General features: G+C 40.4%; 1 protein-coding gene across 1 annotated transcript in view; it reads right to left on the reverse strand.

Moving 5' to 3' along the window:
- Positions 1-542: 542 nt before the first annotated feature.
- LMO4 (LIM domain only 4) overlaps positions 543-27,092 on the reverse strand; it is a 55,699-nt gene continuing 29,149 nt past the window's right edge. Inside the window, exons 3-5 of the mRNA XM_073593190.1 lie at positions 20,238-20,334; positions 19,731-19,886; positions 543-1,328 (exon numbers count right to left, since the gene is read on the reverse strand). Of these exons, the coding sequence (XP_073449291.1) occupies positions 1,320-1,328; positions 19,731-19,886; positions 20,238-20,334 (262 nt within the window). The 3' untranslated portion in view covers positions 543-1,319. The remainder of the gene's footprint in view (positions 1,329-19,730; positions 19,887-20,237; positions 20,335-27,092) is intronic.

Below are 27,092 nucleotides of genomic sequence, written 5' to 3' on the forward strand. Positions count from 1 at the left end.
ACAACAGAGGAGGCAAGTATACAAAATTGTATTTTTCTAAAAAAAATAACAAATAAGAGACTTTACAATCACTTTAACTGTTTGACACATCTGAAGAAAAAAAAAAACCCCACAAACTATAGGTGTGGGGATAAGTGCTTGAATGCATGGTCAGTTAATTCTGTGTATCATAGGCCATACTGCCATGAATATCGCAAAAATATTGGTATATCCAAGGTCACCATCCATGCAAAGAAAGGGATTGGCACAAGGGACTTTCATTTGGATGTAGAAAAGGACATATTGGAAATATAATAGCTACAAGTGACATTATTCCATTCTTCATGGCTTCTTGTAGGACTGATAACTGGTCCTTAGCCTAGCTTGGAGCATTAACAAAGGAACAGTTATCAGTCTGAAATGTATTTACAAAGATTAGAATTTGTCTCATTTGCTGTGATTTTTTTTGGATGCAATAAAAGCCATTTTAAAAACGTCAGACATATTGTTTAGTACAGCAAAGATCACATATGTGCTAAGTGCAGTAACTCATGGAAACCAAATTAACAATAGCATTTTAATCTTTTATTACTTAAATACACCATACTAGAGCAAGTCTCTGAAAATATCACAAATAAAAGTTTTATCTTCAATCAGCAAGTAGGTGAAAATTTCTACACAATAGCAGATTCTTTTCCCGCCCCTTCCCTTTATCGCAATGGGAAGTAGCAACGATAGGACAAAACAAAGAAAATTAAAGTTAAAAAAAAAAAAAAAATAATAATAATAAAATAACACATACATGCATACGTACATTGTATTTTACAGAGAGAAACTTTAAAAGTGTTTGTGATAAAGTACCACAAAAAAGCTACAACTCCCCTTTTTATCTTATGTTCAGCTTGAATGAACAATCTTCCTCACAGCACATAAAATATACAAAGAGTGAGTAGAGTGTTGTCAAGGGTAAGGGTGCAAATGCTGGCAAGTGCCCTGCTAAATCGGTAATGAGGGTGGGTAAGCAGTTTTTAAATGCATCTTGAAACTGAATTCATGAGTCATTTTCACCCTCGTGAATAAGTCCTCTGGTGAAACCACTTTTTTTTAATCTCAGTCTCCCCATTAGCCTGGATCATGGAGTCCTTATAGGTCTTCAGTCATTTTCATACACCAAGAAATGTGGGAAGGGCAACCAAGAAGAGGAAAAAAAAAGGTGCAATGGCATGAAGCTGGCACGGATGCTAGCTACAAAAGGTGACTTGTCTACTGGAGACATATGGTATCCATCTGCGATGAAAGAACTTGAGATGAAGGCACACTTTCTGTTTTAGTCCAACCTTTTAGCAAACCTGAAAAAAAAAAAAAGAGGAAAATACATTTAGGTTCTGGAGAAACCACAATTTGGTGAAGCAAATGCATTAATATAAAACCAAGGTGAGAGGACAAGGTCCATGGAAAACAGATGCTCCTGTTTAGGTAGAAATTAGAGGGCAGGTTGAATCACATACCAGGTTCACACAGCCCTTCAAGGGTCTACTTGTCAAAATCCACAATCATCACCTATTATAGACCTTTCTTGGTTTTATGTGAAGAAATTGTGTAGTCCTGCCTTCACTCTAAATAAAATCATGCACACACAAGCTGCTGGTGCATTAAACGGAACCTTTTGCTTTGCCTAGCTAATAGGGGCTTTGAACTGCCTCATCTTTGTCACATGGGGGTAAGAAGAGTAGGCCACATGCTCTCCCAATACCCATAACTAGGATCCAGGAGGCAAAACCAATCTGGACGAGATAGAGATGAAGGTAATTATAAGTTGTTAGAGGGGCTGTCATTTGCACAGGTTCATTTTGAGTGAAAAGATGATTTGGACACTTAAAAAAGGGGAGAGGGAAGTTTGGAAACAGACACTTGACTAAATGAGTTTAGGCTTGGTTAAAAATAATGTGTGCAATCTGGGAGTCAGACTCAAATTTAGCCCAGGAAACCTTAATGCTATTGGTCATGGAGCGATTTAAACACTATGGAGGAGTAGTTGGCGAGTACCACCATCTTATACACTACATTCTTGCTACACATTAATGAACACATGCGACCTTGTGAATGATAAACTGCACATGCTTAAAATCTACATGCCTAAAAAAATAATCTTTATACATGAGCCCTTTTCATGCTTGGTAGCATTTGAACATTATAATACAACATTTCTGTACCATTCCTAAATATTGTCATAATTAGCTTATTTTGTTAGTGCAGATTCCTGTACTAGATTTGTTTTTCCAAAAGTCAACAAGAAAAATACATATTTCGTCAGTGATTGTATTACAAAATGTCTGTAATGAAACAAATTAGTTGCATTTAAAACAAGATATTTTTCTATTCACGGGCGTTTTAAATAACACTGAACTTTCTAGGGCACCAAGTTAGTAAAACCTGAGGTCTACGAAGGAGTTCAAGGCCCCCACCCCCTCCTTCAGGAGAACCACACTTTCAAGCTAATTAAAGTGGTTCAAGAGTGGAGGTTCAATTCCCAAGAGTTGAAGCTCAGTGTGAGAAAGGTAATTTGGCTGTCCAGAACAAAGAGATTAGAGAGCAGCCAGTGAGCATATTTAATAAATGAGCATCAAATGTCCTCTACTATGGACACAGACAACTCCAATTATATAACAACCGGGGAATTGTTGAGTGATCTGTAAACTATAAGATTTTTCTTTAATAACCAATAAAGTGAATGACACAAGCCTTCATTTAAAACAATTCAGAGGAGTTAACATAATACACTATATGTTGAGTGATTTGTACAGGTGAGTTTACTTGCTTTGCCACCCCCTTGCCACACAACGTAACAAAGAATTCAATTAACAAGTAAGTAAACACCAAAAAGGGTATTACACATGCAACAACTAGTAGGCCGTAATTATTTAGTGAAATACGTTATGATGAAGCCCCTATACACCATACTAAAAAGGTAAATCACAAGGTTTTCGGTTAAATAGTTTACATTTTCTGTAGGCTTTTCAGGTGTTCATATGTAGCCTGATGTTTAGAGAGGTGTTTGCTCCATGAAAAGTGTAGCCAATAATGCACATGAAGTACATGTCAAAAATGGGCCATCTCACTGTACACAAGAAGACTTGGCAGGAGATAAATGTGTATTGTACACCATGTTAAAAATGGTAGTTTCAGCATTTTTTTTTAAGTTTTGGATTCATTAGGGTAGGGTTTGAACATCTGCCAGGTTTTAAATGCCATCTTCGTTGGGGAGATTCCCTTAGCTTCGTGCGTGGTCACTGAGATAAGCAACTAATGCAAATATCCCTCAACGGGGAAAAGGGATAGCATTAAAGCTGAAATCCAGCTTTTGCTACACCTGACCAGTTAGTTTGGTCCAAACAAACTATGTCCATTACGAACACGTGAGGACACTGGATGTGCGGTATACAACTGTATGTAGCTGAGGCTACATACAGCATACTGCACTGTGTTCGATCTGGGGCATTCCTGTCTCATACCCGGAACACAATAGAGTCTATCTGATCAGTACGCAACCAAATCGGAGAAAGTGATGTATTTTAGCAATGTATACAAAGGAGGTTGTGCCAACATCAGCCCGCCTCTCTGACTCAGCCAATCAGAGAAAGCTTTGTATTCATTGCTATAATACATAGCTTTCTCCGATTGGCTGAGCACCGATTAGATAGACTCTAGTGTGTTCAGGAAGTCTCGACTTGAACCCAAAACACAGTGCGGTACACACAGTGTAGCCTCAGCTACATACATTTTATACCGCACATCCAGTGGCCTCACGGTAGTGACAGTTTGTTTTGGTCACCTTGGCCCAAACGAACCATTGTAAAGTGTATGAAAAGCTGGAACTTGGCTTTAAAAACCTGACTGATTTTCCAACCCTTTCCAACTCGACTGTCAAAAAGTGCTTTTGTGGCCTTTGTCCCTGTTGGAGTTCTCTCTGGTAGTTTCCTTGTTACAGTCACCACTCAAAAGTTAGGGTGAATTCCCCATTTATTGAAGCGGAGTTCCACCCAAAATTGGAACTTCTGCTCATCTGATTCCTCCCCCCCTCCGGTGCCACAATAGGCACCTTTCAGGGGGGAGAGGGGTGCAGATACCTGTATTAGACAGGTATCTGCACCCACTTCCGGGAATAGACTCCCGCGGGAGTCACGTCCCCTCCCGCTGTCTCCTGGGAAACACACAGGTCCCAGGAGATAGCGGGGACCACTTAGGATGCTCAGCGCGACTCACGCGTGCACAGTAGGGAAACAGGAAGTGAAGCCGCAACGATTCACTTCCTTATGCCCTCACCGAGAATGGCGGCGGCAGCAGCCGAGAGCCGAGCTATTACTCGGCTTCGGCTGCCGACATCGCTGAACTCCAGGACAGGTAAGTATCAGTTTATTAAAAGTCAGCAGCTGTAGTATTTGGCTGCTGGCTTTTAATAATTTTTTTTCAGGTGGACTCCCTCTTTAAAACATCAAAATCATGTTTTAATGGCTCTCAAGATATCAAAGTGAATTTTGGCATTTTTTCAGCACAGACATGACCTGGCATTATATGTTTAATCTCATGTGCTGCTCATAAAATACTAGATAATATATGAAGAAAAAAAAAAATACAACAGTTTGGCACGTGAGGACAGCAATCCAATCTTGTCTTCACACTTGCATAAGCTCACTCTTACACGATCCCCAGTGACCAGTGGGAATTGGACTCAGGCGACAGAACAATCTGTGGCTGGCAAACTATGCATGTTTCCTGTGATCATTTTAAAATTGTAGAAGGACCCAAAAAGGGGCTAAAGATCAGGTAGTGCCTGAGAAAAACCATCAATTTATCCCATATGCAATGGCCCCAAGATACCTCCTGGAAATCAGTTGTAAATATTGATAAGTAATAGGTTTTTATGCAATTCGTTATGCACAAACTACTGCAGAACGCAACCCCTGGAAGTTTTCAACTTTCAAGCTTTCATTCTTAGTCCTATCTTGAATCTGTAAGGATATAAAAATGACCCCCAGAGTTGAAGGATTTTGCCAAGTATTTTGGACAACTGATTGTTTTCGTTTACAGGCACTCTATGGCGAGAATGTACACAAGGCACCTACACTGCAAGAGCTCCGCTTTCAGGGAGCCTGGATAAGGAGGCTCTGTGCATTCCTTTCATTCCACTTTCACTATTAAAAGTAGAACCCAGAGTCAAATCATTATAACCGAGTGCAGAAAAACACACAAACCAGCTATTCCCTGATTAAGGTTGCACTGGTTAAGCAATACCCTTGTGGTACAAGTGGCATTTTATTTTTAGAATATTGGCAGGGCCATGGAAAAAGGGGCAGCATTTTACCAGCACTTTAAAATTAAAACTAGTACTGAAATAAATGTTTAAAGTAAAATTTAACTCCGAACCCAGCTCCCTCTATAACTTGAACTTCACCTGAACCCTGACTAAGACCCATAATTGATAAACCGGAGTCCTTCCTCTCCGGTCCCCGCCGGCAGATCCCCTCCCCCCCCCCACCCCTTCCTCCCCTTTATCCCCAATCTTACAACCCCTTCTTTTCTTTTCCTATCTTACCCTTTTATTGTTTGACATAGCCTGTTAATATGACCACTCATGTTTTCATAGATACCAGCCTTGCTGTAGGCGATAGCCATTTGGCACGCTGGTTATCATTGTGCTGTAAAATATTTTTTTTTATGTCAACTGTGCTTTTCCTTTCTGTTACCTTATACTAATAAAAACATTTTCAACCCTAAAGTAAAATTTAAATGCAGCAAAGCTGGGAAGATAACACTTGGTTAAACTAAACACAAGAATGCAATATCAATATTCATTCATAAAGAATTTTATGACAGCTAGGTTCTTTGACCTTACTTCAATGGTTCAACTGATTACATTCCATACAGTATTAAATTGAAAATGGTGCCATTTTATAGTTTGGGTACTACCACTTTTAGAAATACAAGCGCAAAATGAACACGCTGGGACAGAAGTTTAGGAAATGCCTTTACAAATTTGTTGAAGATGCAGGCTTCATGGCTGCCAACAGATTTCACGTTACTTGGTCATCATCCTTATCCTTGCTTTAAAGGGTTTGTAACTCCTAGACTGTAAGCCAGGGGTCTCAAACTGGTGGCCCTCCAGCTGTTGCAAAACTACAAGTCCCATCATGCCTCTGCCTATGGGATTCATGTTTGTAACTGTCAGCCTTGCAATGCCTCATGGGACTTGTAGTTTTGCAACAGCTGGAGGGCCACCAGTTTGAGACCCCTGCTGTAAGCAAGAATGAGCAGGGCCCTCCGATTCCTCTTGTATTGAATTGTATTGTAACTGTTCTGTCTGCCCTCATGTAGTAAAGCGCTCCTCAAAATGTTGATGCAATATAAATCCTGAATAATAATAATAATAATAATAAATACTACCGTAAAAAAATCAATGCTTTAAAAGCAATTCCTATATTTGTATCTTGATGGGTTCCCCTCCAACTTAAAAAAAAAAAAAAAAAACTGTAACCTTAATGTATTTCTATACTACTTCCTCTGTAGTCATGTACGTGGAGCAGCAGTATTTGCTCATTACATACGCAGGCTCTTTTTCCAAGTGCTGCATAGTGATTATGTTTTACTGCTCTTCTCAATGTTTGTCAGATCAGAAGGATTACAAACAGTACAGGATTTGTGTGACTTATCCTTTTATCTCAGTAGTATTCGACAGAAAGCCCAAAGACTTGCAGATACATAGGCAACCACTACAGGGAAAATCTAGATATCTGTGTATAAAAAAAATATAAATATGGAACAGTCAAAATGTAAACCAAGACAGTCTCCTCAAAAGGACTTTAAAGTACACATTACTATATTAAAGAGAAGCTCCAGGCTCCTGTAGAAAAAAATAAAAGTTAGCAGCTACAAATACTGTAGCTGCTGACTTTTAATATTAGGACACTTACCCGTCAAGAAATCCAGCAATTTTTTTCAATCAGCTATCAGGTGTTGATGCAATCTCCACTAAGGGAAAGCAGCACTGAAGCTGTGTGGCTTCATAACCGGTTCCCTACTGCGCAGGTGCAAAACGAGCTGCACTAATTGGGCTGGGTGCGGGGGAAGGCGGAGGGGGGCCAAACTTCCGGCTGAGTTTACCATGGAGAACTCAGCCGGAAGTGGAAGCGGGTACCTGTCAAAACCAGGTGCCAGCTCCCCCCCCCCCCCCCCCAAAAGGTGGCAAATGTGGCCGGGGGGGGGATAAGCAGAGCTTCACCTTTTGGATGGAGCTCCACTTTAACTCAAAAATATGCAGCCACTGAAATGTTAATTGACAAAGCTATTTCTTTAATCTAAAAGTCTTAAGGACCGCAGTGTCGACACTGGCATTTCTGTTACATTGAAGGTTAAAGCTAGCGTTTGATGATACACGTTAACAGTTAACCTCAGCCTAAACTTTCCATGAAACTATTAAACCCCAATTTTCAAATCTAGCGCCAGCCAAAACCAGCGTTCTCTTTCTGCTATCTTTGCCCCCTCTGGGGACAATGGCCATCACTTCCTGATCCTTTATCACCAAGGACATAGGGAGAAGAAATCACCCCAATTAGAGCACAGACAGCAATAACTCAAAAAGGTTCTAACCACTCTCTACTCTACACAAAGTTTTAGCTTTAACTAGATGGAGTCTTTTTTCAACCAGACTATGTAATGCCATTAAAGGTTGGTGGAGAGGTGGGGGAAGGATAGAGTTATGTGACTGGATTTAGTGTTAATATTCAAGTGTTGCAAGTTTGAACTGAACCCATTACTATAAGCTTATGGCAGCACATATTCTGCAAATACAAAAAAAAAATCTAAATCATCATATAGTGTTAGCCAAATATGCATAGATTTTTCCATCCACGCTAAACAATGTTACTTAAAGGGCCATATACAGCAAAAAAACTGCCTATGCAGATAAAGGGCGTCTGTAGTTAACAACAAACTGTGTAGCTTTCACTAAAGTTGAATAATGCCCTTGCTATAGGTGTTATACATTTGTGCCTCATGAAGCCTGACCTTAAAACTCTCAGGACATTACTGAGGCCTAGTTATTAATGGTTCACCTCCAAGATCACAGGAGTGAGCTCTCAAACGCACAGCTCAGAGCTACTACATCACTGGAGAGAAAGTGCATATGAGGAGGTTTGAATCTGAGAAAGAGCTCGCTCCTGCGATGGTGAAGGTGAATAGTAATAGCTAGGCCTCTCTTAGAAACGTCCTGGGATTTTTCAGGTCAGGCTTCATTAGGTACATGATTTGCCTACATCATTAGCAAGGGCATTTTTCAACTTTAGTCAAAGCTGCACAGCTGGTTTTCATCTACAGACGCTTATCTGCATAGGCAGTTTTTGGTAAAGTGAACCCTTTAATCCCTTACCGCTGGCCGCCTCCCGGCTCTTTAAAGGTTCTAAATGCTGGGAAACTGAGGCAGGCATTCGGCTCATGTGACTGCTGTGATTGGGTGCAACAGCGGTCACATGATTGGAAAGCTCCCGATCGCTAGTATGCGCTGGCTGTTTTCTGGTAACCACCGGAGTGCCCAGGGAGCATGGTCTCAGCATGGTAAGCTTTTTACACAGGCCTGCATATATGCAGCCGCTCGGCATAAAGGCCCACAGACCAAGAGGCCACATATAGGTTTGTGGCCGGCGTTAAGAGGTTAAGATTGGCTGGTTGAAAGTAGGTGGTGCTAGCCTCCTGTTCATAAGCAAATGAAGTCAGAAGCTTCATACTAGTTTTGGGTCAGTAGCCTCCCTGGCGGTATGAATATGTAAGATTTTTGCGAATCAAAGCGGTACAATTATTTTGCATAGAAATTTGGCGTTTTATATTGTAGGCCTATAATTCTTAGCAATAACACACTTAAATCTGTCCACCAAGAGTCTAGTAGATATCCTGGGTATGATGAAGTTTGAAACACAAAATTATAAATAATATAATAAATAATTATAAAAAGTAATAATAAAATTAATTTCCCCATGATTCACTATCGCTCAATTCTGCAAGTGTTCCAATTTACTATCGCTGTTTTCTAGCTGGTCTAAAACCACTTTTTACGTAAAGGGACACTTTTTGGTTGCTATGGACAATCTCAAGTTTCCAGGCAGAAACAGTATATCTCATAAAACTGCATGCAGGGCATTGGACAAAGCACTGGGGACAAAAGAGATGTGAAAAAATTTCATACAGTAATGTAATCCTGTAAGATTACAGTGTACTGTATTATGATTTTTCACTTTTTTTAATTTGCCGCCGGGCTCCTCTCCCATGCGTCGAGACGCTTGCAGGGAACGGAGCCCAGCACAGAGAAGCTTCGGGCGGAGGACAGAGCCCATGGACACAGCGGGGGGACATCGCAGGATCCTGGGGACAAGGCAAGTATACCAACACCAGGATCCTGCAATGCAATCCCGAGTGTGGCTTGGAGTTACCGCTAATGGTGCTGAAATTTAACCCCGAGCCACGCTCGGGAAAACCGTCACGGAGTTTAACTCAGCATTTCATCCAAGTAACCGGCATTGTTAGCAGGAGGCCTGCAAAAGCAATCAAAATATTTTTCTAGGAGATCAATGCAAAAGAAAAAAAAATGCTTCTTATCGTGTAAGGTGCATGAGACAACACTGGTGAGACCGCAATATGACAGCTTGGAAAATGTGCGCGAATTTCTCTTGGTCCTCTGCTGCCTTTGCAGCCCTAAAGGGTCAGGCTATCCAAAAATGATCATTTAGATATGGGTGGGCCAAGTCAGCCTCTGACTTCTTAGGAGTCATGGATATTCTCAATAGACAGAATTCTCTGCCATAATCCCAGGCTTTTAGTCCAATGTTGGAAATGTTGGGGGGGTGCCCTCCTTCCCTTTACATTTTAGGAGTCGGGTCATGAAACATCTGACTGCCTTGATTACCCAAGCTCATATCAGAGTGACACTTCCGTGTTCTCACATAATATTTGTAAGATAAATCACAGAAATATACTTGCTCTTAGTTTTCTCAGGGTTTTTTTTTTCCACTTCTGTTAACAAATCATCATAATGCATCTCTTAAAATGTTTTTGTTTAAACATGTCTAATTATTAACTGCTTCTAGAAAACGAAAAAGATAGATAAGGGTACTTCCCATATCGGAAACCACAAAATGTGTATGAAAATAATGCCCCCACCTATGGGGAATGTTTTACAAAATCAGAATTCAATTTCAGGCAACTACACCAGAGAACAAATGCATTTTCTCCCTTTCTTTAATTCTCAGCGCATTAATGAAGTTTCTATTGCAAATCTATATACTAGCAGCAACTGAAGTATGCATTTTTTGTTTCAGTGCAATAACTCAGTGCAGCGCGATTGCCTGGGTTAATGATGAAAAAGTCAAATACGCTATCAGAGCTGATGGAAAAATCTATCACCAATTTGAAATTAAAATTCATATGTGGTCAATAAGATTTACTACCCATGCAAGTGGAGCTGTAAAGAGTAAATGAATCAATGTCATCAATACATAATCAGTATGAAATATGAGGTGAATACAATTATGTGCAGGAGTTGTGCATTCCTTCTTTTCCCCTGAACCAGTGTGGAATGAGCAGACTTGCTGAGGACTGACAGTAATTGTTACAAATTAGACACCGCAGTTATCAAAATGCACTCGCTAGAATAGCAAGGAGACTTATTAGGAAAATGAAAATGGATCTTAAACAGGCTCATTGCTAGAGAGATCGTACAACTGTTGATCTGAATGAGGCTCAGAAAACAGGCGTTATGGGTACAATCTCATTTATGTCTACTGGCCAAAAAAACAAAAACACATTTATGGATCTAAGATCAATGGCATATTTATTTAAATTCCTCGCTGCTACAACTAGACACTGTAATTAGATTTGCAAACCATTATTCAAAAACAAATTTTTAGATATGCGGTTTGGCACATTTTTAGGTAATATCACTCAGATTAAAAAAAAAAAAGAAGGAAGAGGGAGGACAGTGATACCTTCCATAAACATGACAGTGCAGTTTCATGAAGATACAAATGGGGGCAGAGGGTTCCTTTTTTTTTTTTTTTTTTTTTTTATTTAATTTCCCCAGCTGCAAACATACTAAGCTATGGCATTGCAACCATAAAAAAGAAAATTAAAATATCTGCTCTCGAATTTGGCATAGAATTTTATCTCTTGTTATGGCCACTTTTTTTTTAAATATAAGATTTAGTTGTTTAGCCATTTGAAAAAACAAACAAAAAACAAATATATTCTCCATCAGCTGCACATTAGGGGACAATTGTCATTTTGTGAAATAAAGAAGCCCCAAGAAAGGACTTTTTTTTTTTTTTTTTCAAATGGCTAAAGTCCTTTCTTGGGGCTTCTTTATTTCACAAAAAAAAAATCTGCAGACTGAAATATTTATAGATTCACTCCAGATATAAATCAAATGACAATTGTCCCCTAATGTGCAGCTGATGGAGAATAGATTTGTTTTTGTTATTTTTTGTTTTTTTAGGAATCTAATACAGAGATACGGAGGATTGTTTACTTTAAAAGAAGTATGGGATTTTTTTGTTTTGTTTATCTCATAATCATACTCACCTAGGTGGATGTAGCATCAGTCCAATGCTGAATCTGTCCCCTGCCGCCTCTTCACTGAGAACCGATCCTCCGAACACTGCCGATGACTCGGTTCTCACACCTCCCCGAGTGGAGAGCTGCTGCCTATCAATCAGCAGCTCTCCTCCTCCACGCTCATTGGAGCGCTGAGCTGTGGAGGGTTGGGGAGTGGCCGTTTTAGCTGCTCGCTGAGAGGCCTACCAGTCCAGGCACCTGGCGGATCCAGACTTCGAGTCGTGATGACTGGACTGATCTTGGTGACGTCAGCAAAGAGCGGACTTCAGATCGTTCTCTGATGAAAATGAGTCACAGGAGTGCAAAACTAATTGCACTCCTGTGACCCATAGGAGAAGTACAGCCGAATGAGCTCAGGCTGGACTTCTCCTTTAACGCTGAACTCTTGTTCAATTCACTCAAAGCACACACACAAAAACAAAAACACATTTCAAAGCGCTTTTACATGTGAAAAGGATTTGTATTGTGTCCATACTGTCCTGAGATTTGCACAGCTCTGCCTTGGCTGACAGGGCAGAAGACACAATTTTTCTTTTCTGTAGTTCAGCAACACTTAAGTGTTACTAAGCGCAGGACCCTACATTCCCTATATCTGGTCTCTCACCTTACACAGAACATGGAAACGCAAATATTTTAGTAAATATAAACTGCTAAATACCAGCATTATATAGCAGTCTTGTGACTTCTATCAGTATCCAGCAGAGCACTGAGTAAAGCTTGTAGGAGGAGATTTCATTCTCCCACGATTGTCCTATGAGGCTGCAGGACTCCTGACCCTCTGTCTAGACAGTGTCGATCACATGCACCCTCCTAAGAAAAAAAAAAAAAAAAAAAAAAAAAAACAAACAAAACACCCTTTCTAGTAATACACACCAAACTGAACATGTGCAGCTTGTGCCCAAAGCTCTGTTTTATAAGGGAATGGATTAGGCACAGTGGAAGGAGGATAGGATCAGAGGAGACAGGATCAAACAGCCTTTTTACACATTGCAGATGATTAAACCCTTCGGTTCCACAGTGAGTATAACAAGCATGCTTTACTGCATATACAGACTGATTTTACTGTTGTGGGTTTAGGAACATTTTAAGCCAAGTACACGGGGGCGGAATGCTGTTTGACATCAGCTGGTTCAATCAAAAATGATTGACATTTGGCCAGTGTGTATGGCAGTCAGTCCAACAGAAACCGGCTAAGCATGCTGGAAAAATAGCTGCCGAACGGCTTCCAATCAATCAACGCTCTCAGCCAATGGTTGAGCACTGACTGGAGTGTTGTGGTGGGGGGCCGCCCCCCTGATAGAACACAATAGCTCAGTGGGGGAGATGGCTGTACTAAAGTTGGATAGTTAGTACAGTGGCTCTTACCCGAGATGTCTTTTTCATTCAACCCGAAAAAAATAAATAAAAGATAGGGTGTAGTAGGCCTTACAGGGCTTATCCCTTCTCCAGTCTGCAACTGGACAGTGAAAGGAGATGCGGGCAGGCTGATTATCTCATCACTGGGCTTTCCTCCGATCCGCATTTTCCTTGTTAGCAAATGAGCACTGTTTCTCCCTGAGCTCTGCTTTCAATCTGATACAAAGTAAAATTAAGCTACTCAAAAAAAATAAAATCTCTCTCTCTCTCTCTCTATCTATACACACACACACACCTAAAGTATATGTGAATCCTTACCTTGTAAAATTCAGTTTAATATAGAAACGAAAGCCAAACTGTGCATACATGAATGCATATAGGGTTTAGAGGGCTAGGGGAGGAGAAACAGCAGTACATATGTCTTCCCAGTGAATGGCTGTGCAGGGGGCATGTCAGCACAAACCTGACTATTGGTGGACAGGCAGGCTGTTCTCCCAGCACAGCCACAAAACAGACAACACTGGGATGTATGTGCTCTCATGCCTAGTGTTGTCTAGGAAAGCAGGTGACTGGCAGGAACAGGCATTTCACACAAAGAAAGCAATACAAAGAGAACAGGATACTAACACAAGCACATATCAGGAATATGAAATGTTGGGGTAACATTCTTTTAACCACTTCAGCTCTGGAAAGTTTTACCCCTTCATTACCTGGCCAATTTTTGCTATATAGCACTACGCTACTTTAACTGGTAATTGCGTGTTTTTTATTATATAAAACAAAAGAACGAAACATTTTGAAAGAAATAAAATTGGTACGGTTATAGAACATATCCAAAAAAAATAAATAAATAAAAAATAAAATTCTTCCGGGTACAGGGCACGCAGCCTGTACCCAGAAGAGGCCAGGGAGGTACAGGTAAGCCGCTGTGCCTGAAGGAGCCACCTGTCTGCAGTACAATGTGGGCGGGCAGTCTTGAAGAGGTTAAAAGAGGAACTGCAGTCTGCTCACATAATGTGTAATAAAGACATCTTTGCCATTCTGAAGCTTCCCTCCAACCACTTTGCAAATTATTTTATATATACTGTGATTCTGTACTTGCTAATAATGCTGCAGAAATCTCCCTCCACCAAGTCTGGCTGCAACCATTTTAACTGAGGGCAGTTGAAGCTGCTGCCTGTTCACTTCCTTGATTTACACAGACACACACACACACACATCCAGCTCTGCAACTTTCATTGGCCCTCTTATGACTCCTCCCCCTTCCCGGCAAACGCTCAGGAGAGTGAGAGAGCTGTGCATGATGTCATAAGCCTAGGCCAATGACCAGACAAGAAACAGGAAGTGGGCTGGAAAAGGTTTTACTATTCAAAGTTAAAACAAGAGCAGAAGATTTAATAGATGGAAAGTCGAAAAAAAATGACTGAAGGTCCGCTTTAAGAATCTTTTAATAAATACAGAGCTACATTAATTAGCTTATTTTATATCCCCTTGGAGTTCAACCTTATTATACAGTCCCACAATCTTCAATCACGCCAGCTGCAAAGACTGGGCCACTGGTTCTGCATTCTACAAAACGACGTAGGAGTGCCTATTCACCAGGGTGAGATTATGTATTACAGTAAGCATTCCTCTGTATTAGATCTTCCCTCAGAAAAAAACTGCATTATATTTTTCCTCAGTTAGTGGGGGGGCAATACCCAATGGTAACTAATGCCTGGATTTCGGGTTTAAGTAAAAAAACAAAAAAAAAAACACACCCCACAGCACCAGAAGGCAGCATGTATACAACTGTGAATGGTATGTAAACACATGTTCTCAGTGTACTATCATTCTATTATTTGAGCAATAAATGCATTTTTTGTTGTTTCAGGTTGATAACAGGTTTTTCTAATTAGGGCCACAAAGTAAATAATGCATTATGAATAAAAAAAGAAAAAGGAAATGAAATAACAGATGATATTGACAGTACATTTGTTGTAACAGATAATAAGTCTGGAAATGTCAACTTAGACATGTTTGATGAAGTGTGGCGAGGTCACTTCCTGTCTGGAATCTCACATCGGCCATTCACTAGAAAAGCAGGAAACCTATAGCAAAGCCTTCATAGAATACGAATCAACGAGCTTTCTGTTCCCTGTGAAGGTAGGACTTTTGAGTGTGGAGAAACCCTTCAATTTAATTATATCCATTTATTACAAGTATTAGTAAAACAAAAGGAAAAGACATTTTGAAACTTGAAAACAACTCCTGTGCCCTTATAGAAATGAACTTGTGAAAAACTTAAGGCATACATGGATCTAAATTTTGCAGGTTCAGCAGGGACCAGCCGCATTCTGATCCATGTGTGGGCAGGCTGGTTGTACAGACGTTGATCTACTTGACTGGCTTCTGTACAATCAGCCCAGTTGGGTTTTTCCCAATTGATCAGTGCTGCTGGCCACAGCCAGCAGCACAGATCAGCGTATTCTGACAGTGGGGAGGTCTCTTTGCTGTCAGAATACAATAACTCAGTGTGAAGGATTCCCCCATTAAATAAGTGGATGGAGGAATCGGATTTTTTTTTGTCAACTCTCACATTTCCATTTACACTGTAAAAAAAAAAAAAAAGAAGATTCATAATCTAGATTTAATATCAAAGTCTGGTATATGGTGCCTTTAAGACAAAACTGCTTCATCGGAAGAATAAAAAAAAAAAAAAAAAAAAAGAAGAAAAAAAGCTCAGCAGAAAAGTGTCCCTGGAGAATACTTGGAAAGGTTAGCAACTCAGCAACTGCCCAAGTACATTTTGGGAAGTGGGACAGCAGGGGGAGTGGGAGATAGCACAGTTTAAAGTGGTAGTAAACGTAAAAAGAAAAAAGAAAGAAGAAAGAAAGAAAGAAAAAATAAATAAAAAGAAGATTTCTCTCTGCAAGGTAAAGGCATAATGGTCTAGCAAGAAATTAAAAACTTACCTTGAAACGAAGCCCTCTAGCGGCTTCCATCTTCACCCAGTCTTCCTTCCAGGTTTGTGGGTTGCAGCAGCTTGACTGCCTAAACCGCGATGACGTCACTCCTGTGTATGCGCGCGGGAATTGCGGCCCTGGCATGGAGCTCTGAAGAAACGGCACGGGTATGCTGTTCCTTCAGAACGCATACACCAGTGATATTACCGGCTGCTGCTCACTAGAATCTCCCCTAAATTGTGCACATTTAGGAGATATTCATTTAACCTACAGGGTAAAAAAAAAAAAAAAAAAAAAAAGGAGGGGGGGGGGGGGGGGGGAGGTATAAATGCACTTTTGCAGGTAAAAAAAAAAAAAAATGGCCATTTATTTTTTTTGAGCCTGTAAAGCAGGGGTCTCAAGCTGGTGGCCCTCCAGCTGTTGTGGAACTACAAGTCCATTCATGCCTCTGCCTGAAGGAGTCATGCTTATAACTGTCAGCCTTGCAATGCCTCATGGGACTTGTAGTTTTGCAACAGCTGGAGGGCCGCCAGGTTGAGACCCCTGCTGTAAAGCACTGCACCAGAAATCAGCAGATCGATGGTGCCATGCAGGTCACCTGCAGATCTGTCAGTGTATGTGTGTGCAGATACATAGAGTACAGGCAAGCAGATACGCTGACTGGAAGAATCAATGAACTACAATGGCACTGTTGATTGAGAACTACAAGCCAACATCCGCAAAAGAGGTTGGGGTTAGGGCTGGGGAAAAAAAATCGATTCAAATCTTGAATCGAGTTGAGAGGTCAAATGGATTCAAAATTTAAGCAAATCGATTTTTCTAGATTTTTTTTTTTTCACCGCGCCGTCCTGAGGAGCCGCGGGCAGTAGTTTAGGTGAGTTTGTGACTTCGGCCTAGTCCGTGGGGCCGGACGCCGCCTAAAAACTCCTGCCCGGAGCTCCTCAGGACCGGCGCGGTGCCCAAAAAACAACTCTAATTTGAATTGTGAATCGAGTTTTTTTTTTTTTTAAATTGCAGATTTTTTTGAGAAAATCACCCAGCCCTAGTTGGGGTTTGTAGTTCATTCACACACACAGCTGTGCATGCGTGACGTGTGGGCGGAGCCCTGCATGGCTGTGCTGACTTCAAATAGTGACAGCAGTTACAGGGAATGGCTCAATTTCTCCCCGTACTGCTGTCACAGGAAGGGATGGGGAGGGGGGAGAGAAGTCGGGCAGCGGTTGCAACATATTACATGTTCCACCCAGAAACGGTGAACTTCTCCTTTTAGCTGGCCACAGCATTAGGCTAGCCAGTAGAAGTTGTCCCAAAAAGTTTAATTTTAGAAATGTTCGTTTGATTTTATAATCATAATGGAGCTCAAATCAAAGTTTGTGTATTTTCAAACACAGTGACAACAAAACTCAAAAAAGCAGGATAGAAACTTTCTTGAATGAATTTCTAACAGTGTATGGGGGGTTTTTGCTTGGTAAAGTCTATTAGATCCAAAATAAAATGCTATACGAAGACTAAATTTTGAAGTACTTTCCAATGACATTTTTCAAGTCATCAAAAGCACTGATAATTTTCATACAAATGTTCACATTCATTTAAAAATACACTAGTGTATGGCTAGTCAGAGACGCCCAGGATATTCTGTATTACAAGCAAAAAACATCTGTGCCACCCAATAGCTCCAGTGCTAACAGTTCAATAAAAGAAAAAGAAATTAAACAGGATATACTGCATGCATGGTGGAGTCCCCTTCTGTCAAAAGTCTTTGCTGGAGATCAGATAAGTGGCAAAAACCTTTCACTAATGGACCATGCATTGTAAAATCTAACATACAAAAGTGTAATAGGGCGTACACACGGTCGGACTTTGTTCGGACATTCCGACAACAAAATCCTAGGATTTTTTCCGACGGATGTTGGCTCAAACTTGTCTTGCATACACACGGTCACACAAAGTTGTCGGAAAATCCGATCGTTCTGAACGCGGGTGACGTAAAACACGTACGTTGGGACTATAAACGGGGCAGTGGCCAATAGCTTTCATCTCTTTATTTATTCTGAGCATGCGTGGCACTTTGTCCGTCGGATTTGTGTACACACGATCGGAATTTCCGACAACGGATTTTGTTGTCGGAAAATTTTATCTCCTGCTCTCGAACTTTGTGTGTCGGAAAATCCGATGGAAAATGTCCGATGGAGCCCACACACGGTCGGAATTTCCGACAACACGCTCCGATCGGACATTTTCCATCGGAAAATCCGACCGTGTGTACGGGCCATAAGTGTGCAGACTTTAGACGGTGGTCAGTGATGCATGGCGACACACCCAACAAACAGGTGTTCTTGCAGGTTTGAAGGAGTTTGCAAAGTCCCATCAGCAACTTGCATGCGTGTGTCTATGGAGAGGGCAGGGAGGAGCTCTGCATTGGGGTAGATGTACAATAGCAATTGGCCAAGAAAAAGCACGTTCCATCAACATGGAAAAATGGCCAGGATTGAGCAAATGTGTTTTTTTTCTCTAGATACCATAAAACTTAGATTTACAAAGTGTTTAAAAGGGACTGGTAATCATTTTATTTATATAAGCATGTGAGAGTTTAACTTCATTTAAACCATTTTATTCAATTTATAATGTATTCCAAGTAGGATTTGAAATTACCCATGTACACAGGGGCAACAATGGACACACTGTCATTATCGACAGCCACACACTATGATTAAGACTGCCTAGGCTGGGAGGGAATCAACAGTTTTTTTTTTTTTTTTTTTTTTATTCTTTAAATAAAGGGGGGGGGGGGGGGGACGACGACACACACATTACTTTTAATGTGATTTGGCAAAGCGGATGTGTGCCTTTTTATTGGTCTACAATATTGGACAAGTGTAATCACTTAAAAAAAAGTAGTAAAAAAGTAGCTGCTACTGAATGTAACTGAAATATTTCTGTTTTTAACTGAATGGTACAAGCAGCACTAATGTGCACAGACTCCTGGCAGCCAATTACGGATCAGCTTTCAGTAACCTACTATAATAAATTGTTAAAGGCCCCTATGGAAATGAATGATGCAACACCACATCATTATTTCAATGTGTTTAAAGCTGAGCAAAAAAGTTAATGTAGTTATGTGTTTAGTAAAGAAAAAATAAATAAAATGAATATTTTTAAAAGCCGCTAGGTAAGCATCTCAATTTACCTCTTGTATTGAATTGCGGCCTAAGAGACAAGCAGTAACTAGCAGCCAATTAGGAACGCTATATGCACGTTTGGACAGGGAAGGAGGAGGAAGGAGAGAGTAAAACAAATTCAAAAAAAAGTTTATTGCAGATGGTCCTTCTCTGTCCAAGCACAGGTTGGTGCCGGCAAGGTGACCTACCTTTACTGCAGCAGAGAAAAGTCAGGTCACCAGTTTGGCTTTACAAGGTGAACAGGGATTGAAGTCCTACGGCACTTAAAAACTCCCATATAAGTATTTGAAATATGCATCAACAGTTTTGCCTGGAATTGAGCTTTAAAATACTGTATTTTGAAAACTGTTTTTTTTTCAAAAGGGTGAAATTAAAAAAAAAAGTTAAAATAGCATAAAAAAAAAAAAAAAAAAAAAAAAAAAAACCACACACGTCAAAATTATATTGCATAGGTTTATGCTATTGATGTCTTTTTTAATGCTGCTCTATTATAGGAAAGATCTTCATTCTTTACCTTACACCCCCTTACAAAAAAAAATGCAAATAAGATAAACTGCAAAGACAAGGGTAGCAATTAGCCCCCTCTGAGATGCTTGTTAATAAAGAGTCAAATATTCACCTTCTGGTCTGGCAGTAGTGGATTGCTCTGAAGTGAATTCAAATGACCATTGATAAGAGCTGTAGGTCTATCATGTTCACAGAATAAACTGCCATTGATGTAGTGAAACCGGTCCCCTGGGACAAGGCGATTCCGACAAGTTGAGCACGTAAAACACTGCATGGGGGAAAAAAAAAAAAAAAAAAAGACACATTCAGAAAATATATCTAAAAATAGTAATATAGGTCACAGCTTCAATTAAGTGACTGAAGAAGAAAAGGACTCACTTTAACTGTTTAATGCCCAAGGCTTTCAAAAAATATGTAAGGACTAAGCAATATATGTGACAGCAAAATTTAGGAGGAAAAAAAATAAAATAAATAAAAAAAAACAAAAACCACAGACACCGGTTGCTACAGGAGAACGTAAACACTTCTGATCACTCAAGTCCTATCCAGTTCGTCTTTACCGCTTACTGTTAGGCATCTACATCAAGTGACATGGGCCCCAAAGGCCATGGACAAGTACCTTAAGATGATACACGTTCCCTTGTGCCCTCATGACCAATTCACTGGCTGGAATGGACTGTCCGCAAGCACTGCAAGCGCCACTGTTGCCAAATAACCTATAAAACAATGATAAAATAAACACTTAATTTTATGACCATAAATTTCACCCCAGATGCATAAAAATGTTGCTTTAGTAGAAGAAAAAAGGAGACCGGTAACAATATCTGAAATGATAGTGCTCGGCTTACAGCAGAATATTAAAAAAAAAAAAACAAACAAAAAAAACACACTTTTTTTTGTATCAGCAGAAAAATACGACCTTCCTTCTATTCACAGGGAACCCAGAGATGCAATCAAAAACAGTGACTTACATACCTCAAGCAAATACAAAACAATTCTGTTCTACACTTATTTTTTATCAGATTTCTATGTTCGTCATATAAAAAAAATAAAAGAGATACAATTCATGACTAGAGTTTAAATGCATTGTGTCCTTGAAATTATTTGAAGAAGTCTCTTTTTTTTGTGCTTTAATCATATCAAGAGATATGAGTCATCAAAGGGGTTAAGGGGATTTGATTGTATATCTAAGAAGACATCATGCTCGGTGTATTGAAACTCCAGCAAACCGCCATCAGAGCAGAGTTTCCATTAGGAAGTCACTGCTATCCAGGTTGATATATAATGTGTATGGGTTAACCTTTTCAATCATAGTGTCAACACTTTAGATTTGCCTCCGCTCATCTCTTTCATTCTAACCTTCTCTCTCTCTCTTGATAATGAAATGCTTGCTCCGACTTCCCTCTATCTGCTCCTGAGTCCACAATTTAGATTACTTCATCTCTGCTAGCAACAAACTGAATGAAATTTCGATTTGAGCAGAAAGTAATTTACCGGGATCTGGACCCATTTGTCATCATATCTCTCTGGGTGTTTGTTGTATCACTGCAGTTTTCCTATGCAATCAAATGAGACCACAACATCTGCCATAGGGGGAGTGGAGAAGGGGAAGTGAAAGGGAAAAAAAAATATATATATATATATATATACACATAATTTCTTAATACATTTAGGCACTCAGTAAAAAATCGGTGCACAAGGCAGTTAATGAAGATTGCATTTTGCCTGCACCCTACATAAAAATAAAAAAAAAGGGAAGAAAAAAAACAAAAAACAAAAAAAAAAAAAAAAAAAAAAAAAAAAAACCACCTTAATTTGGTTTTGATATCATGCCTTTGATAAGGTACTAGCCAGAGGAGGAAGGAAATATTCATCTTGCCAGCAAGGATATGGGTTTTATCTCATATAGGTGTGCGTTACACAATAGGTTTTCCTATTTAAAGGGAAGGGATCCTGAGATTTTGTTGAGCATCAATATTGTTAGTGTTCTGAACAGCAGTATGTAAGCAATAGCCTAATACAAAAGCTCTTGGCTGAGTGTAGCAACAGTCTGATTCTCAAAAGATTCGCACAACATGTACATTGATGGGACAGTGATGGGTGGATGATCTTTCAACTGCCTTAATGTTAGATGAATTATTGTAATTCTAACAAGTCCATCCACCTGCACTGAGAGGACAGTGATAGACAGACATTCTCCCTCCACTTACATACAATCATACAAAAGAGTTCAAAAAAAAAAAATTGCTGGGTTCTGCATCAATTTTATTCAAAGCATAGGTTTCGAGCAGCTAGACGTGATCTGTACCTCCCGAGTCACTAAAAGGTGCAAACACAATCTCTACAACACTCGAGAGTCCTGTGGCTTGCAAACAATCATTAATGCTTTTTTAACTCCAGTGCCTCCAGAAAAACCATCATTTGCACAGGTTGCATGACTACTAGAAAACGTATGGTTCATTTTAGATAACAATAATCGGGCTGTTACAATGTAAAGATACTAATAAACACCAGAGTACCACTGGGGGATCAGGAAACCATTACAGCGCACAAATCTCCTCTGCTGGTTGAGCGAGTGTGGTGAAGCAAATAAAAAGACACAATGCAATTGGCCTGATTTAGGGGGCAAGAACAGTTCTATTCTGACTTTAAGCACTTCAACCCCGGAGGGATTTACCCCCTTCCTGGCCAGAGCACTTTTCGCGATACGGCACTGCGTCGCTTTAACTGCCAATTGGACGGTCGTGCGACGTTGCACCCAAACAAAATTGACGGCCTTTTTTTTCCCCCCACAAATAGAGCTTTCTTTTGGTGGTATTTGATCACCTCTGCGTTTATTTTTTGCACTATAAACAAAAAAAGAGCGACAATTTTGAAAAAAAAAAAAAAAAAAAAAGCAATTTTTAATAAATATCCCCCCAAAAAATATATAAAACAAATTTCTTTTCTCAGTTTAGGCCGATATGCATTCTTCTACATTTTGTTTTTTTCAAAAAATATCACAATAAGCGTATATTGATTGGTTTGCATAGAAGTTAGAGCATCTACAATATAGGGAATAGATTTGGCATTTTTATTCTAATTTTTTTTTTTTTATTAGCAATGGCGGTGATCTGCATCGGACACGTCTGACACTATTTTGAAACCACTGTCATTTATACAGCGATCAGTGGTATAAAAATGCACTGATTACTGTGCAAATGACACTGGCAGGGAGGGGGTTAAACACTAGGGGGCGATCAAGGGGTTAAATGTGTCCTAGGGAGTGATTCTAACTCTGAGGGGGGGGGGGGGGGATGGGCTACCACTGACATGACAGCGATCACTGCTCCCGATGACAGGGAGCAGTAGATCTCGGTCATGTCACTAGGCAGAACAGGGAAATGCCTTGTTTAATATTAGGACACTTACCTGTCCTGGAATCCAGTGACGTCGGCACCCCAGCCAATATTTCTATTGGCTGTCGGGTGCTGCCGCTGCCATTGCCGGTAATCTGCAAGGCTTCACTGCCAGGTCTCTACTATGCATGCCTGAAGTGTGCTGTGCTCTCTTACTGGGTCAGCAGCAGGGGAAGGAGGAGGGGGGCCAAACTTCTGCCATGCCTCGTCAAACACTGCAAGGTCCGAGGGAACTGGGGACAGGGTAACTATCAAAAACAGGTGCCCGGATTCCCCCCCTCCCCCCGAAAGGTGCCAAATCAGATAAGCAGACTTTCCACTTTTGGGTGGAACTCTGCTATATGAAAAGAACAAGAGATAACGAGGACAGTCTTGGACTCTACACCTTCCTGAGTCTACAACGCCTCTCTTATTTCAAAGCCAACAGGTCATTTCTAAACAGCTGCAGAGCTTACAAATTAAAACGGCAGTATATTTTATCAGCTCAAATTCTTGTATCATCCTGTATTTGATGTGGATTATTATCTAACTTTTTTTGGGAAGGTCCTCAATACTCCCCATATCGTCAACCGACCCAAAAGAAAAAAAATAAAAAAAAATAAAGCTTCCAGGATTTTTAAATACGTTAAAGTAGAAATCCAAGCAAACCGCTAAATACAGTTTAAACATATCTATTTACAATTTCACCTGCCAAAGAATCTGTAATTCAGTACAGTCAATCTTGTGAATTACAACTCTGCATCACACACAGCCAGGAAGATCACTTTACGACTTCCTGGATCAACTTTACTGCTAATTAGACAGAAGTAATGATACAGATGGAGGTACAAATGTGAGAGGAACAGGAAGGTGCATTAGGCCCCTTTCACACTGAGGTGCTTCTAAAACGCCAGTAAAACGCTGAGCGCGTTGGAAGAGCTTTTCAGGCGCTTTTGAAGAGCTTTCCATTCATTTCAATGGAAAGGGGTTTTTTCTCCTCCCTGCCAGCGCACTGCCCCAGTGTGAAAGCAGTCATTTATTTCAATGGAACTAGGTTTTCGTGAGCTTTTCAGGTGCTTTTTTAGCGTGAAAGCGCCTCAGTGTGAAAGGGGTCCTACTAAAACTGAAATGTCATTACAATGCAGATTTGTAAAATCTCAATAATGGCTGTATAGCATTACAAATTCTTTAGTAGTGCTGCACGGTTCTGGCCAAAATGAGAATCACGATTTTTTTGCTTAGAATAAAAAAAGATCACGATTCTCGCAACATAAAATCTTTCACATTATACAAAAAATTGTGCTAACTTTACGTTTTTTTTTTTAAAGTAATTTTTTCCAAAAAAATTTCATTTGAAAGACTGCTGCGCAAATATAGTGCGATGCAAAATATTGCAACAACCATCTTATTCTCTAGGGTCTCTACTAAAAAAAAAAAAAAATATATATATATATATATATATATATATATATATATATATATATATATATATATATATATATCACGTGCGGACAGTATGTCCGTATTTCATCCATTCGTTTTCGGATGAAATACGGACATACATGCATCCCTATGGGATAGCGGGTGTCAGCGGATGTTCATCCGCTGACACCCGATATCATCTGTCCCCGCTATGGTCTGATTCTGCAGACGGAAGAAAATCCAATTTTTCTATCCGTCTGCAGAGCGGATTGGATGAACACGGACAGAAGGTGCGTGTTCATCCGATCCCCCATAGGGGAGAGCGGAGATCTGACAGGGCAATCCCCGCACAATGTGCAGGGACCGCCCTGTCATCCGCCGGCTCAGCGGGGATCAACGGAGCGATCCCCGCTGAGCAAGCGGATGTTCACGGGGCGGATCATCACGGATCCGTCCCGTGTGAAAGGACCCTTATGCTTAAGTGGTTAAACATTCCTCATTTACACACGAAGTCTACTCCTTTAACAAATTGTTACAATGTTTATACTTAGTTCCACTGCTAAAGAATGTTGCGATTCTTGGCAGACTGACCGTTTTTTTTCTTCCTTTCTTTTGATGGCTGTGGCTTCAGAAGAGCAAAGAGAATTCTTTGCATAGAAAGAATCGTGAAATACTTATCAAGATCGCAACGGGGGGAAAGAAAAAAAAAAAAAAAAAACGCGTTAACGATTCTTGGCGATTAATCGTGCAGCTCTATTCTTTAGTGGGTAAAACCGTAAGTTATATGCATTTAGCCATTTGCCTGGAGTTCTGTCTGCAGAAATGAAAAAACAGCCATTCAATGGGCTGTTAACGGTCAGGCTGAGGACCATATGTATTTCTAAAGACCAAACCAGACCATGGTTGGATAAGGTAATGTTTGTTGTCTATGGTCATACTTGGGATTATTTGTATCTCTATAGGCTAAACCTGACCACAGTCAGAATGGGGAACATTTGCTTTTCTTTCTTTAGGCCATAACTAACCACTGCAGACATTTACTGCCCAAATTTTCTAGGGCGAGGTACAACTGACCAACGTTGGGTAATAGTTACTATTTTCCCCAAATGCTCCCATCTCCTCTATCTAGGCATTCTCCCTCAATGTGAATGTTCATGTTTCCTTACAATATTAGGCAGAATGGCAAGATCCTACCGGATGAACATGCCTTCAGGTAGCTTTGACAGTAATTCATGGCAACCAGGTTTGTTTTTTCTTAATCTGACTGGTTGGCATGGGTTACTGCACTTTACCATACCATAGGATGGGCAATATCCATGAAAGCTAGTACTGAACTCATACTCTGAAAGTGTTGACGAGAGGGACGAGCGTTTGAACGTTCTCACATTAGTCGGATTTTTTATCATGTGATCAGAAGGGGAAAAGACTGGTAGTCCTGGTCCAAACTACGAAAGTGTAAATGATTTTAGATTATTCACTTTAGCTGAAATATCCAACAGTGTGCAGCCATCCTAAAACATCCAAGATGTTCTGCTGCATATCTGGTATTTACTGAAGTGCTTGTAAGTCTTGAGCTAGATGATTCATCCCCGACGAGCATACAGCGTGGTCTAAAATACACAGCAGCCAGGCTGCAATTGTCTCTCTGCCACCCAGCTGGAGTGTATCACACTACTATGAAGCACAGCAGGGGTTAATAATGTGTCTGCACCGGTCCAAGTGCTTCTCATTACCGCAACATGCTTCCTCCTTAGGAAAAAAAAAGAAAAAGAAAAAAAAAAAAATCTAATTGCCCGGAGTTTTCTGAATCTGATCTTGCAGGAGGCTTGTCATGTTCAAACTACTAATTTGCTGTCGCCACTTTATTGAAAATAGCCTGTAAGTTGTTATTAAATGTATCGACTGAACGACAGGGAGAGTAGTAAAAACTGCCCCTTAAGATGGCTTTTAATAGGAAGCCCGAGAAACTAAATTTTGCAGCGGCATCGATTTGTAGAGTTCAATCAAAACTCCATTTCAAAACTAATTAGTCTGAGGCCCGGGATCGCACGCTGACACGTTCCTGCAGAATGCTTAGGGTGGTGGGAGGAGGGGGGGGGATGGGAGCCAAGCACACGTGGTACTTCCGGAGACAGGAGACTGGCAGCCAGACCCCTCACATGGGAGGCCAGAGCTACACAAGCTGAGGCAGGACACAGAACCTCCGATAGAGATACAAGGATTACAGTGAGGTATCATTAGCAAATAAAAAAAAAAAAAAAAAACACCATGCACAAACTTGTTTGTGATTGGAACCATTTAAAGGGAACCTGTCATAACTGGCTGTGCTCGGTCACTGCCAAGCCTATATCTAACATCAGAGGATGCATGGGAACTCCTGTAAACAGTACAAAGTCTGGGACAGACCAGTGCCCCGGACCATCACCACACAGGAAATGGCACTGTACACAGGAGGCAAAGGTGGCCTTCAGAAAGGGATCGGAGCCCATCCTCCACTCACAAATCTACTAGTGTGTGGTGGCCAGGTTTAAAACACACTTATGAGCATTCGTACAAAAATTCTCATCAGTACATTTAATGACTTGATAAATGTGGCATTTAAAAAAAAAAAAAAAAAAGGGGTTGTAAAGGCAGAAGAGGATTATCTTAATGTATTTTGTGCATTAAAATTAAAA

The sequence above is a fragment of the Aquarana catesbeiana genome, linkage group LG07 (assembly GCF_042186555.1).
Source record: "Aquarana catesbeiana isolate 2022-GZ linkage group LG07, ASM4218655v1, whole genome shotgun sequence".
NCBI classification, from domain to species: domain Eukaryota; kingdom Metazoa; phylum Chordata; class Amphibia; order Anura; family Ranidae; genus Aquarana; species Aquarana catesbeiana.